The sequence below is a fragment of the Amblyomma mixtum genome, chromosome 6, assembly GCF_055824585.1.
Source record: "Amblyomma mixtum isolate Tamu chromosome 6, ASM5582458v1, whole genome shotgun sequence".
Classification (NCBI taxonomy): Eukaryota; Metazoa; Arthropoda; class Arachnida; order Ixodida; family Ixodidae; genus Amblyomma; species Amblyomma mixtum.
The window spans coordinates 51,213,252-51,227,792 of NC_143017.1; the positions used below are offsets into that span (position 1 = coordinate 51,213,252).

The 14,541-nt window shown below is 51.2% G+C and overlaps 2 protein-coding genes across 6 annotated transcripts in view; one reads left to right on the top strand and one right to left on the bottom strand.

The window, feature by feature from the left end:
* Positions 1 to 14,541, top strand: part of fra (neogenin protein frazzled) — a 504,200-nt gene that overhangs the window by 71,215 nt on the left and 418,444 nt on the right. The gene's annotated exons all lie outside the window — the stretch shown is intronic.
* LOC149339089 (uncharacterized) lies at positions 9,626 to 14,462 on the bottom strand. The gene is made up of 3 exons (XM_089550000.1): positions 14,459 to 14,462; positions 13,389 to 13,489; positions 9,626 to 11,659 (listed from the first exon to the last, which is right to left on the bottom strand). Exons 1-3 carry the CDS (start codon positions 14,460 to 14,462, stop codon positions 9,638 to 9,640), a joined length of 2,127 nt encoding a protein of 708 aa, XP_089406126.1. The 3' UTR covers positions 9,626 to 9,637.

Sequence of the window (14,541 nt, forward strand, 5' to 3'; positions counted from 1 at the left end):
GCGCCGTTTGCCGTTCGCATCGAAGCTGTGCGCATAGACGAATACGTTCGGCTGAGACGCGCCACGTTAATTCTACTTGCCTGCATTCCTTTGTTTGTCTGTCACATGCTGGTCTCCAGATATCTCCTTGTCCGTATGTTTTCGGTATTTTTTGATGTTCAGTGTGATAACGTCTCATCTTTTCCCATTTCTGGCAGTGTTGCATAACAGCTTGCATAAGATAACAGCCTTAGTTACATAACACAACATAACATAACATAACATAACATAAAAGCACACCTTTTTGCAACCCTTCCGTCCCCATTTTCTTGTGGGCCGATAAGTAGTCGTGCCATTTTTAATGCCGTGTTTGACGCATAACTGCCTTAGTTAAATGCTGGCGTGCCAATGAACGCAGCTTAACTAACTTCTCGTCCTATTCCGGGGTAAACAGGCAGGGACAGCTTTCCCGTGTCCACTTCATTATAACTGCGCTCCTTAAGGTAACGCTCATTTAGGTAGCGCCCTCGTTGACCAGCCTGTGAACGCTGTATACGGTGCGTAGATTACGAGTACGACGCCGTGTTAACATCGAAAGGCGTCGCGTGGCGGCGCTGCTGCGGTGAGCAGCACTTGAAGAAAACCCTCCAGCAGAGGAGAGGGGCTGGCGAGGCTCGAGCGGCAGCCGTGTTCGCCGCTCAGTCCGCAAATACAATACAATACAATACAATACAATACAATACAATACAATACAATACAATACAATACAATATACTAGTTTTAATCAGCGCCTTTAATCGAGCCCGCGGAAGCATCGAGCGGTCTTGGCCGGACACCTCGCTGCCCCGTATAACCTGATTCATTGTACGCGTGAAACCTTCTTGCGACGGACAAGGGGCGGTTCAATTTTTTGTGTCTTACGAACCAATGAGAAGGGAGGGGCATGTACCGGAGCAGTGGATGCGTACTTCTGAACGGAAGAAGCCGCGAGTATACGTGGCACTTATGCGAATGAGGGTGCTCACCGAGAGCGCGCATAGCTCCTGCCCTGTTCGTGCTGGTCACCTACCTCCTCGTTCGCGAGCTGCGCCTCCGTTTGCACCCCTTTACGAAGAGGAGACGACATCCCGCGCAACTCAGCGCCGGCCAAGCTGCACCCAAATGCGGAGAGCGTGTGCGCGGCTGCTAAGCCTCGCGAGCCACGCGGTGCTCTTTGAGGGTGCGCGCATAGGAGAGCCGCCGCCATCTGTATGCCTAAAAGGAGGAACGCAAGGAGAAGAGAGAGGCGCTTTTATTGCCCGCTCGGCTGGAATCCGTTCATAGCGGAATATGACGAGGAAGCAGAGCGGCGGATGAAGGGAAGCGAGCGCCTCGGGGGCCGTAAACGCGCCTCCCTTGTTTGCGGCCTCTCTTTCGGGGCGCGCATCTTCTCTCCTTTGGGTGTTCCGTGCCGCCCGCGGCCCAGTACGTTCCTCCTGTCGCGCGAGCGCCAACAAGGCTGCCCCCATTAGTCACGGTGTTAATCTCGCGTAATCTCGTATTTGTGCACGCCCCCTTCTCGGCGTTCTTCTGCGGCGGCGAATAAGGAATGGGGATTCCGCCGACTCTGTCACACGCGGCGCGTGCCTCGCTATAGGACTGAATAGGGAGCATGTGCGTGCATGGTCCCACGCCTACGGGATAGGGCGCCAAGTTCAGCCCGGCTACGGCATGATACCCTCTTGGGAAGGGTCCTGCGAACACATGGCGAGGATGCTTCGAGCCAAGGCTCAATTAGGTTTGGTTTAGTTTATGCGGATTTAACGTCCTAAAGCGATTCAGGCTATGAGGGACGCCGCATTGGAGGGCTCCGGAAATTTCGACCACCTGGGGTTCTTTAACGTGCACTGACATCGCACAGTACACGGGCCTCTAGAATTTCGCCTCCATCGAAATTCGACCAGCGTGGCTGGGATCGAACTCGTGTCTTTCGGGTCAGCAGCCGAGCACCATAACCACTGAGCCACCGCGGCGGCGCCAAGACACAATTAGGGAGAGAGGTGTGTGAAGCTGGTTGCAGGCTGAAGGATGCATTGCTTTCAGGCTATCGCCTGTGGTGCATATTAGTAATACGTAACAGGCAGACAAAAGACAGGTCAACGCGTGTATCGTCTTATACATGCTTGCGCCGTTTGGCATTCGCTTGGGCGTTAAGCCGCCGTTAACTATTGTCAGACAATCGCCTTTTGCGCAGGTTACGGAAAGGCGCCTCGAAGTATAGTTACAGGGATATATAGCTTTCGTATAGAATATCAGCGGCATCAGCGTAGGACGAAGGAATTGTGTTGCTGGGTGTCGTCACGGAACGTGCGAGACGTTCTGTTCCGCCGCGTTGGTGAATCGCCGTGAGGTGCTGCGCTTTCGATTCGTCTGCCCTCTCAGTCTTTGATATTATGCTAATTATTAGCAGATTACGCCCGCTATGGGTTCGTCGAAGGCTTACTTGTGTATACATGCATGTACTCCGAAGTTCCGCGTCAGCTCCACCGTAATACGCGCACCATTTGCAGACCCCTACTTTCCGGGCCTCTGTCCTGAGCTGTGTACTGCGGGGTGCTCCAGACTGATCGAGGCCTGCCGCGGGAGCGAGTTATAAGAAATGAACCTCGCGAGGGCGTGGCTTCACTCTGCCGCGCGAGGCAGCCTCAAGTCCGGCACGTAAGCTGCACGCGCCGTTCTCAGGCATCGGCTCGGGGGCGTGCGTTGCGGGAACCGGCTGCTGGGAGCCCCGTGCACTGCCCCGCCACGCCGCCGGTCGTCTGGCGCTGTAGTGGAGGCGGCCAGCGTCCCGTCCGTGGCTCCACCATCGATCACGCTGCACAGCCCGGCCAGGTTTTCGCGGGAGGCGGCCGCACACGCCCGACTTTATCGCGCAGTGCACTCAGCGGGACGGCAGTGCAATCTTTGGTCCCGCTGCGCCGGGGCACCCACAACCTCCGGGTCCGCGTCCCGAACCGAGCGGCGTTTCCCGTGTACGTGCAAAATCTGGCGAGGCGGACGTATTTGAGAGCACAATATTCAAGACGATAGCTTTCGTCACGTTACCGCCTAGCGCCATCTTTCGGCGGCCAGGGTGAAAACTCCGTGACTTAGTGGAGGTATTTGTTGTGAGTTGCGGTGTGATGCTGCGCGAACATGTTGATAGTGATGGGCTGCGCGCCCTGCATAGGCGCTGCAAAATATGACTCGTTAAATACATCCATGCGCTCGTATAGTCTTGATTGCTACAGAAAATCATTGAGTGCGTACTAGACATTCAGAATCTCCGCGTGAAGCTAGAAGCGTTTGTTCAGATTTTCTAAGCTCGACTAGTCGAAATGCCGATGTAATTCATGGTCTTTTCTCCGTTCTATGGCAAATGTAATAGGTTCATTAGCGGTGAAACGCCGCGATTGGTTGTGTCATTAGCTGTGATTGGTGTGGAGATAATTCTTGCAGGGATCCTGCTTAGCCACTGCTTGTTCATCTGAAAATCAACTCACAGGGACAGTGGGGCTAACTTCATCCAATTATTGTTCTCGGTAGAAATTCATTCTCTGGCTCCTTCCAGTTATGCTCAAGTTTGCCAGGCAGCAACAGGCCCTTTTATCGCCAAGAGAATTGGATTTAACAGTCCTCCCCCGAGTCGATTCAAACTTGTGACGTCCTTACTGAAAATGACGGGTTGCCGCCGTTTTCATGTGAATAGCGCTGTCTTCGGGATCCTCGCCTGAAAGTCGGTGTCGACGCAAGCATTTTACTTTTCTCAGAAAAAGCTAAGTGTTTGGTGATTAGAACGCGTTGCCCCATCAGCACAGGCCAACTTTTATATGTTCTGAGCGTCTATAGCTATTTCAGTCTCGAAATTCCGGAGTTGGTCTGGAACAAGCTGTGATCATATGCGCGCCGTGCGCAATCTTGGCAGAACCGCCGGTGTTTATACTCGCACGCGCTGTGAATCGCGATGTGAAGAATATATTAAGGGGCCGTTAACTCGGGTTCTGAGCTTGAGTTTGTTACTGTAGAGGGAAGCAGTAAGCAGTATACGACGACGCTGGGCGTTCGAAACAAGTACGTTCAACGGAGCGCGTTCTCGAAAGACGGGTGGCGCACTTGTCAGCGCTCGACAGGTGCGGCCCGGAGGAAATTTTTAAGCGAAATTCTTAAGCAGGTGTCGATTTCACTGTTAATACTTGCGCTGGGGAGAAGCCTAATAGACACGTGAACCGCACGGGCACCAACGTCTTCCGCGAGCAAAGGAGCTGCGAAGAGATTTCACTTCATTTGCTCCGCAGCTCACCGCCCCAGCGACTGTGTGCACCGTGGTGCAAATGCTACCGAGAGCAGATTTGGTGATGTGGAAATCTCTCTGTGTCCCCGTGCTGCGTGTGACGCAGCCTGACCGCGACGACTTGGCGCCTTTTATATAGAAGTGTGTCGAATGAGGCGTTGTACGAGCGCAGAGTTGCCGAATCACCCCTTCCCCTACCCGAGAGGACTGGGAGGCGGCCCTGCTCAGCTGCCAGGAACTATCGGCCCAACAGGCCCTGGTTCGGCGGACTTGTGTAGCGGTCTCGACCAACGGGATCCCGGAATGAGGGACTCCGCCTAGTATTGTAAGGGGTGAGACCCATTAGGAGCCTCTCCCCGAACACCTCTCTGTAAATAACTAAATAAATGCTCTTCACCACCACCACCACTCCTGTAATGGTCCTAGCTATAGTCGCGTGTGAATGCTTGCGGGGAGGGAGGGTGCTGGGCGATGAAGCTGAATACGCCTATTGCGCCGTCGGGCGACGCTCAGTATGCTGGTTATATATCTTCGATGTATAGGTTTCCGCGTGGAGGCCGTAAATTAGTCTGTCGTCGAACGCCACGCGGTTGAGTGCTCGCCTGTGCCGCTGGGGCGTCCGCGAGTGAGGTGACTCTTTTTGAGGGAGAGAGGGAAAAGAAAGAGACGGAGATGGTCGTATATATCGAACCTCTCGGATATGAACCCTCTCCCTCCTCCCCTGCTAGACGCAGCGCCGCCGTCATCTCTCCTCGCTTCGCTAAATAAAGCGGCCGTAAACGAAGTTACGACGGAGACTGTCTGCGTTCGCCGGAATGATGCCGCCGCGGTATCGCGCTGCGGCCTCTCCCAACCCCCTCAGGCATGTAGCTCTGGGCCCGGTTGCCGGGTCCGACAGTCGTTTAGCCGTGGCCCCCGAAATGTGCCCCTTTTTTTATGATGACAAATCGGGGCTGCGGGGGAGGGGGGTTACTCCCTGAAAGCCGTTGTCAACCGACCTCCGCCTTGCGTCTATAGTAGCTGGCTCGTATTAAATGCGGCCCCGTCGCGTGCACATCGGCGTTTTCTTTCGTCGAGCCCCGCTTGTGCGAGCTTTCTGGCGGCACGCGGGAGACGCTGCCAATTTTGGACGATCCTTGGAAAGTGCCGGTTGTAAAATAAGTATTTAAAGGATTAGCCCGTCCTGGCAGCGGCGTGAGCTTTTGGCAAGATCGTATTTTTTGGTTGATTTTTGAGTATGAAAGTGTCAGTGTACTGTTGTCTCGCTCAGAAGCTCGGCAGTGCGCTCTTAGTGACAGCAAAGTGTCAGAGTCGAAGCTAAGCGCGTGGCCGATCGTTCCTGGTTGGTGGTTATGGTAGATGCACTAAAGTGGCGCCAGTCCTGTCCACTTCTTCGTTTGACCTCGTCTTTTCGCGCTGCATTCTTTAACCATGTGGTAGATGCGGCGCGGAGTTCGGGTTGTCGTTGTGGGCGACGGCGTTGTCGATGAACGAAGTCCGCATGAGAAGCCTGAAAAAGGCTGCTGTATGTTAACAGTGCAAGTAATCCTACCCTGTCCCTCGTTTGGATAGCGTACACACATGGGCCTGTTGACGGCGCCCGGGCTTCTTCATCGCTTGCACGTCGTTGGCGACTGCTACGAGTTGGCGCACTGCAGCGTCACCAGCGTGTATAGAATGCAGCCGAGACGCGGTTGCGCTGTCGGCAACCTCCCTGGCGACTTCCGTGGGAACGGCGGCATGCGGCACCGGCCGTGGCGGAGTTTGTGTACGTATGCGCGGACAGGGTGTATATATACACGTACAGCGGTATGTACGCGTCGCACTGCTGAGCCAGGCTATAGGAGGGGGATCCAACGTAAACGTTTATACCCAGGCCCTGCTGTCACTCGCCCTCGCGGCGTCGGCGCGCGGGGCCTTGTATGGGGTGCGGCGCGGCGACGGTGGTTTGGTGTAGCCATCATCCGGGTTTGTGTCGTCGCAGCGCCTAACGACGAGTCGGCTGTTTCTTTGTTTCCTCTCTCAACGATCAAAGAAGAAAGTGTGTGCAGAGCGCCAAGATGCGGGCAGCGCTTGTTTCTGGTACTCGCAGTTTGTGTATAAACTCGCTTTACTGTTGCTACTGCACCACTTGTGGCAGCTATAGCGTATGCGAATAGATATCCGCGTGGCTCGGTCCCGAGCATTGGGTGCCTATCCCATGCAGCGCGCTGTTGCGGCTAACAGGCTTCAGATTAGCGTCTCTTTCTCCTGCAGTCTAAATATTGTCCAGCAGTGACGGTTACACACGCGCAGTGACCGAGTTCGACTGTTCGCGGCGTGGTATTTCGTGTACCCTTCTCCTCACAGACAAAAGTTCGGGTTACGCGTTTTTACGCACCCTCCTCTCTCTCTTAGGTTCTCCTCGTCCAGCCGTAGCCGCTGAGTGGCAGCGGTATAAGGCCGCTCAAAGTACCGTCTTTGCCGAAAGTAACCAGGCGACGGGGATTGTTTCTCAGCCACATAGTGAAGCCCCTACGGCACCCCCAAAAGATCAAAAGGTCTCGAAGCCTTCCGCTACGGCACCTCTTTCTCGCTTCCTTCTTTCACTCCTTTCCTCTGTTGCCTCACGCCTTTCCTTTCCTCAAAACCAATTTCCATTTCCGGCCGCGGGCGAGCACCCAGCCCCTGCCAACGCAGTTGTGAAATAGCAGAGTTGTGGAGGTCCTGCAGTTTTGCGGTCAGGACCGAAACCGGCGTCGTTCCCAGATGGGCACCTCGGGCGCTCTTCTCCTCTAAGCAGCCATGTCGTGCAGGTGTGCGCTCTTCGACGTCACCGATTGAGCTCGCCGCACTTCGCATTCCTCATGACTGGAGGCGACCGCGAGCGTGACGCCCACGCCGCACGCCCGAGCACGCACGCTTGGCCACGATATCGCGCGCGACTGAGGAGAGGAGAACGGAGGCGTTTGTCCCTGACGCTGCGCAGGCGGCTGCGTCTTCTTTTTTCTTTACTTCTGCCCGTGGCGGACGCTGCCGCGACGAGGGATCGGACAGGGTCGTCTCACGGGCCGCCGCTTCCTTTCTTCCCGCTGTATCCGGAGGCTGCCTCCACTCTGCGCTGGTCGTCGCGTCAAGGGGGTGGCGACACAGCGTACTCCGTTGTCGCCGCCGACCGATGGCGCGCCGCTGGCGACGCGAGAAGAGAAACACCGCGGTCGTGACAGCGCGGCACGTCGCCTGCGCTAGTCTTGGTCCCCGGCTGACAAGGGAGGCTCGCGGGGGAAATGAAAGAACACAAGCGCGCGGAGGCATCCCAAGGTGTCGCAGCACAAGGCTTTCCGGGAAAGAAAACAGCGGGATGAATGGAGCTGACTGTTGGCCGCACGGAACGAGAAGGGGAACGCAGTCGCTGCTATTGGCACTTCTGATGTTCGCTGCTGTCCCCTTTCCTGCGCCGTTGTTTAGAAGGGATATATGTGGACTCTTGGCGCCATCACGCGGGTGGGGTGTCGCATCCCTTGGACGTTTGAAACCGGATCGCGACCACTTGGGACGAGCCGCGTGATATGCAGGCCTTTCCTCGGAATCTCGCTCCTCCTCCCCGCTCGTGCGACTTTCGCCTCTCTCGGTGCGTCGGGGCCTGCTGCGATGACTCAGTGCCGGAGAACCCGGGTGTGAACACGGCCGCGGCGGTCGCGTTTCCATGGGAGGCGAAGCGCAAAAGACGCCCGTGTGTTGTGCGAAGTCAGTGCATGTTAAATATATCCAAGTTGTAGAAATCTTTCCACTACGGCACCTCTTTCTCTCTTTCTTCTTTCGCTTCCACCTTCCTCCCTTCCCTCACGGCGCGGTTGAGGTGTACACTGGGATGTGAGACAGTTACTGCGCCATTTCCTTTCCTCAAAAATCAGTTCTGGGTGCGCGGGAACCGCGCCAGTTGATTTGCGAATGAATACTTGAGAGAGGGGCACTTAGTTGTTGCGCATAATCACATGCAGGGCATATCGATGAGGACAGGAGTTCTGAATAATTGAACGAAGTTGTACTAAGTGCTATACGTCTGTCTTCCTGGTAGTACTGAAATTTAAGGTCAGCAATAAATAAAGGGGGTGGGGGAAGGGGTGGATTAGGCGATTTATTTTTTTAGAGTATTGCATTAAAGGGAGATTTGGCGGCTCCATTTATCACTCATGCCGCATTTGCATAATGAGATTCACGCGATTTAAAACGAGTTGAATCTTGTTGCGAACCTTGTTGCGCCAAAGCCGATAAAACGTCCCGTATGGAGTATTTCGCCGTTGGAAACTTGGGAACACCGTCAGCGGCTCGCTCTGGCGCTCGAAATAGCTCCTGTCACTCGTCTGAAGGGTGATGGACGACGCGCGAGATCAGAGGCCGCGATAAAAAGGGAGCGCGGGCGGAGAATGCGACAGCGGCGAGATTAAGCGGTAGAGATTAGCGGGGTTTCTGGAAAGTGTTGTGCACCCGCGTGAGCCGATCCTTGGAAGTTTCGCCGAGCTGTTGGGCCCCGACTTGTTTTGCATTTATTATCTTGCGAACGCATAAAGTGGCGCTTGGAAGCGTCGACTTCTCCGATGTTACGCTCGGGAGCGATGATGCTTCGTAGCAGACATCATTTGCACTACACGTAGCGGCAGTGCAGATGTTTCAGACTCGGTATTTTAGCGCTGTCGTTGTAACAGCTGTTTATTTACGTCCTTGCTTAATATAAGTGTGTTTCATAATGTGACTCGTGAGAGAGCGAAGACGTTGGTGTATGTAGCAGAGATTCAGTGGTCGGTGTGTTATGGCGCCTCGTATCCGTATCAAAGGGCGACAGTGAAAAGAAAATTTTGTGTCGGGACCGTCTGCCCGCACTCGAGAACAGCTAGAACAAAACTTAAATGGAAAGTAAAGGGCAAGGAAGTGCAGGCTAATTAAAGTTGATTGTGCGAAAAATAGGAGAAGTTAGAGTAAATGAGTGCACACCTTTCATTTTTCTAGCTTCGGTGCGATGCGAGCGGAACGCGTTCTGTAACATGGCCTTCTTTTTAGTCACACTCTGACGGAATTTTTAGCGCATGTTTCTCTTCTCGATAACGCGCCGTTCTAAACTTGATTTGCAGATCTCTGTACAGTTGCTAAGAAATAGGGCCGAGTTCTAGCCCCGCCGTACGGTAGACACAGCAACTGCGGCAACTGCTACCGTACGGCAAATGTGGCTAACACGTACAAGCGCTAAAAAAACACGGACAAAGAAGAGACTTGGACAACACGAGCGCTTTCTTTCAACTGAAGGTTTATTGATACACAAGCACAATTTTATACACCTTGCTGCATGACGTCAAACTGATAGCCCTGCCGACATCACGTGGCTGCTCCCAAAAACATTATTTCCTTTTTAGTTAGTGTGACAGATGGTGCGCTGACGCAGGATGGACCGGCTTTTCTAATCAAATCTGCCTCTATTATCTCTCTCACATCCTGACAACTATGTTTGGCCACAATCTTGCATGCGCTGAAGACAGGTTTACATGGTTTCTTATTCTTTACAGCACAATCATGACAATGTTCAGAAAGATTACCGTCTCTATAATTGCCTACCTTTCTCCTGTGTTCCAGTAATCTTTCGTTCAGACATCGGCCAGTTTGACCGATGTACCTAGAGCCACACGATAGAGGAATGTCATAGACCACACCAGAAACACATGGTACAAAAGGATCCCGGTGCTTGATACCGCATGGTTCTTTAGGCTTTAGAAAAGGATTAGTCAACTTGACTAGTTTTTCCAACTTCTCAGGCGCCGAGAACACTACTCTGACGTCACTGCGTTTCGCAATCTTCTTTAGGCGATGGGAGGTGTTGTGCAAATAGGGGATGACTACCGTTCTGTTTCCATTTGCTTCGATCCGGTTCTTGTCTTTTCGCTTTACGGTTTTTAACATTCCTTCAGATACAGATACAATGAGGCTTGTCGGATACCCAGCTGACTGAAGACGCGTCACTTGCTTTTGGAAACCATGGCTCAGTGAATGGCAACACGATTTTTTTAGTGCATTATTTAGGCATTGCTTAGCGATTGCTCTCTTAACAAGTTTTGTATGAGATGAATGAAACGGTAAGAGGGGTTTGTTAGCTCTTGGATGGTACTCCCAACACGTAGATTTGTCAGTGAGAATTAGCTTCAAATCTAAAAACTGTAAAATACCATCTTTTGGAATTTCATGCGTCAGTACTAAAGGATTAAAACACTCACCAAAAAGGGCTAAAAGCTTACTGACAGTGGTCGAGAAATCACTGCACCCTTGTAATAAAATTAAAAAATCATCGACGTATCTAAAAACAGTCACATTGTTAAAAACCTTCAGGCGGTCAGAAACGACTCTGTCACAATGAGCTAAAACTATATCGCTAAGAACTGGGGCAATACAAGAGCCTATACAAACCCCTTGCTTTTGAATGAAAACCTGGTCATTCCATTCAATGTAAGTTGACCTGAGATAAAATGAAAGCAATTCCAGAAAACCTTCTACAGACAAACCTGCTGCGTTTTGAAAAGCTATTGACCCAAAACAATCAATGCACTCTTCCACACATCTGAGGAGTTTTTCCTGTGGCACGGAATAGTATAAATCCTTTACATCAAAAGAGCAGGCCAGAAAACCTTTGTCATGATTCTCCTCCAAGAACTCCAAAACTTTTTCAGAGGACCGAATTTGAAAGGGATCGTCAATCGTTAAAAGATTTAGTTTGCTCTGCAGGAAGACTGCAATTGATTTTTGCCACGTGCCATTTTCTGATACAATCACCCTTAGGGGACACTCCACTTTGTGTGTTTTAGCGGTGAACAGGAACTGCAAAAAAACAGCATTGCTTTTTTCGATGTTTTTCGCTAATCTTTCAAGGTTAAGTTTCTTACACAGAGCTTTGCCTGCCAACCGTAGTTTCTTCCCAGATACCGCTTGCGCCTTTTGCATGACTGACAGTACGGCTTCCATGGCCTTCTTTCCAAACTGATCTCTTGTCAACACAACAAACCCACCTTCTTTATCTGAAGGAAGAACGGACAGATTATCCCTTCTCAAATTTGAAGCTAAACGACTTAGCGAAACACGTGGAATTGCACTCCTACCACGATTTAGCACGTCAACCCCCTCCGAAATGCACCTTTCGGCTTCACTGACATCAGCAGAACGTGAAACACGTCGAACAAGGGACAACTGTTCCGGGGCACTCAACTTTGGCTCAACGGCGAACTTGGGTCCAAGACCGAGGATGCGATCCATGTTGTCCGGTAGATGAACTTGGCCAAAGGACTTGACTTCACACCTCGTCGAGGAAGGCCGTTTTGGTTGGGCGGCTCGAAAACACACAAAGTGGAGTGTCCCCTAAGGGTGATTGTATCAGAAAATGGCACGTGGCAAAAATCAATTGCAGTCTTCCTGCAGAGCAAACTAAATCTTTTAACGATTGACGATCCCTTTCAAATTCGGTCCTCTGAAAAAGTTTTGGAGTTCTTGGAGGAGAATCATGACAAAGGTTTTCTGGCCTGCTCTTTTGATGTAAAGGATTTATACTATTCCGTGCCACAGGAAAAACTCCTCAGATGTGTGGAAGAGTGCATTGATTGTTTTGGGTCAATAGCTTTTCAAAACGCAGCAGGTTTGTCTGTAGAAGGTTTTCTGGAATTGCTTTCATTTTATCTCAGGTCAACTTACATTGAATGGAATGACCAGGTTTTCATTCAAAAGCAAGGGGTTTGTATAGGCTCTTGTATTGCCCCAGTTCTTAGCGATATAGTTTTAGCTCATTGTGACAGAGTCGTTTCTGACCGCCTGAAGGTTTTTAACAATGTGACTGTTTTTAGATACGTCGATGATTTTTTAATTTTATTACAAGGGTGCAGTGATTTCTCGACCACTGTCAGTAAGCTTTTAGCCCTTTTTGGTGAGTGTTTTAATCCTTTAGTACTGACGCATGAAATTCCAAAAGATGGTATTTTACAGTTTTTAGATTTGAAGCTAATTCTCACTGACAAATCTACGTGTTGGGAGTACCATCCAAGAGCTAACAAACCCCTCTTACCGTTTCATTCATCTCATACAAAACTTGTTAAGAGAGCAATCGCTAAGCAATGCCTAAATAATGCACTAAAAAAATCGTGTTGCCATTCACTGAGCCATGGTTTCCAAAAGCAAGTGACGCGTCTTCAGTCAGCTGGGTATCCGACAAGCCTCATTGTATCTGTATCTGAAGGAATGTTAAAAACCGTAAAGCGAAAAGACAAGAACCGGATCGAAGCAAATGGAAACAGAACGGTAGTCATCCCCTATTTGCACAACACCTCCCATCGCCTAAAGAAGATTGCGAAACGCAGTGACGTCAGAGTAGTGTTCTCGGCGCCTGAGAAGTTGGAAAAACTAGTCAAGTTGACTAATCCTTTTCTAAAGCCTAAAGAACCATGCGGTATCAAGCACCGGGATCCTTTTGTACCATGTGTTTCTGGTGTGGTCTATGACATTCCTCTATCGTGTGGCTCTAGGTACATCGGTCAAACTGGCCGATGTCTGAACGAAAGATTACTGGAACACAGGAGGAAGGTAGGCAATTATAGAGACGGTAATCTTTCTGAACATTGTCATGATTGTGCTGTAAAGAATAAGAAACCATGTAAACCTGTCTTCAGCGCATGCAAGATTGTGGCCAAACATAGTTGTCAGGATGTGAGAGAGATAATAGAGGCAGATTTGATTAGAAAAGCCGGTCCATCCTGCGTCAGCGCACCATCTGTCACATTAACTAAAAAGGAAATAATGTTTTTGGGAGCAGCCACGTGATGTCGGCAGGGCTATCAGTTTGACGTCATGCAGCAAGGTGTATAAAATTGTGCTTGTGTATCAATAAACCTTCAGTTGAAAGTAAGCGCTCGTGTTGTCCAAGTCTCTTCTTTGTCCGTGTTTTTTTAGCGCTTGTACGTGTTTGCTATGAACCAACTAGCCCAAAGGTCTGTGCTCCTGAAATGTGGCTAGGCAGGTCTGGCAACGGCAGCAACGGCAACGCGTTGCAATATTTGCTGCACGACTGTCCGGCTGCGCTAAAACTGCCTATCGTTTGCACCTGGTTCGAAGCGGCGACTGGTGCCCCGGCCGAGAGCTGCTGCATGCAGTGTCCGTAGGGGCCCTGGTCTAGGGGCTCCTCCAATAAGCCAGAGCAGGCTTCTGAAAAAAAAAAAAAAAAACGTTCTTCGTTCATTCATTCCAAGCGACACTTTTGCGCGTGCGTATAATAAACCTTTCTTTCTTTGAGTGCTCGTCCTTTCACAGCCGCTCTGCTTTTGGGCATCTCTCTCTCTCTCTCTCTGCGTTGTTCGTTGTCGAACGCCATAACAGCCGAATGGCGAAGAACAAACCCGGTATCTGCAGCCGTTTCGCTCAATGGGCAGAGCCTGCGGTTCTCCATGAGCGCCGTTGCCTTTTCTTCGCGTCGGGTTGCCGGCGCTGTGCTGGGCGCGATGCCTATCGGATGCGCCCCTTGCATGCACGCATGTATGCATATAGTATACCCGTGTTGTACCGCTGGCGCCGCTTCCGCGGTATTGAGCCTGCCATCAACGCGTCGCAAACGCGCCTGGCTCCAAGGCTTCGCCGGGTTGGGTGTCGCAGATAGGAACTGCCGCTTTGGTTCGCTTCCCCTCGTCTACTGCTGCTGAGGGCAGCGTGTTTGGGCGAACTCCCAGTTCGTCGAATCCTGCAGTCACGAGCGGTCACCGCGAAACCCGCTTCTTGTTGTTTTTCCACCGCTGTTTTTCCACATTAGTGGAATAGAATGTGCTGCTATGATAAATAAATCCTTAATTATTCAATTACTTTCAATTCAGAAGTTTATTTCAAACAGCACTTGGTTGCTGAGGATGCAAAGAAAATTGCCTGACGGAGTGTCACCCCTTTTTCATTCTAAACTCTCTGAGCAGTGGGCAGTTTTACGTAAAATTATAAACACCTTCACCCATAAGAATGGTGCACAGAAAACATTAAGACACCCATAAGCACATATTCATATAACGCAGATAGATAATTATACCGAGCACGGTGTCCGATCCTCCGCGATGCCTGGCCGTCCGCGGTGTTGGCGTGTCGGAGGCATCCAGCGGGGAAAGTGGTCCATGGTGGTCGCCCCCTCGTACTTACCCATCTTACCCATATGTGGACAACAGAGGTCGTATAGTAGCCGTGTGTTTCGTTTAATGGTTGCGCTCTAGTTGTGTACGAGG

Bases quoted from the DNA above. Each gene is read 5' to 3' on its own strand.
- LOC149339089 (XM_089550000.1), bottom strand. The intron at 11,660-13,388 runs GTGCAAACGATA...AATCACCCTTAG, and splicing joins CAGTCGCCGCTTCGAACCAG to GGGACACTCCACTTTGTGTG.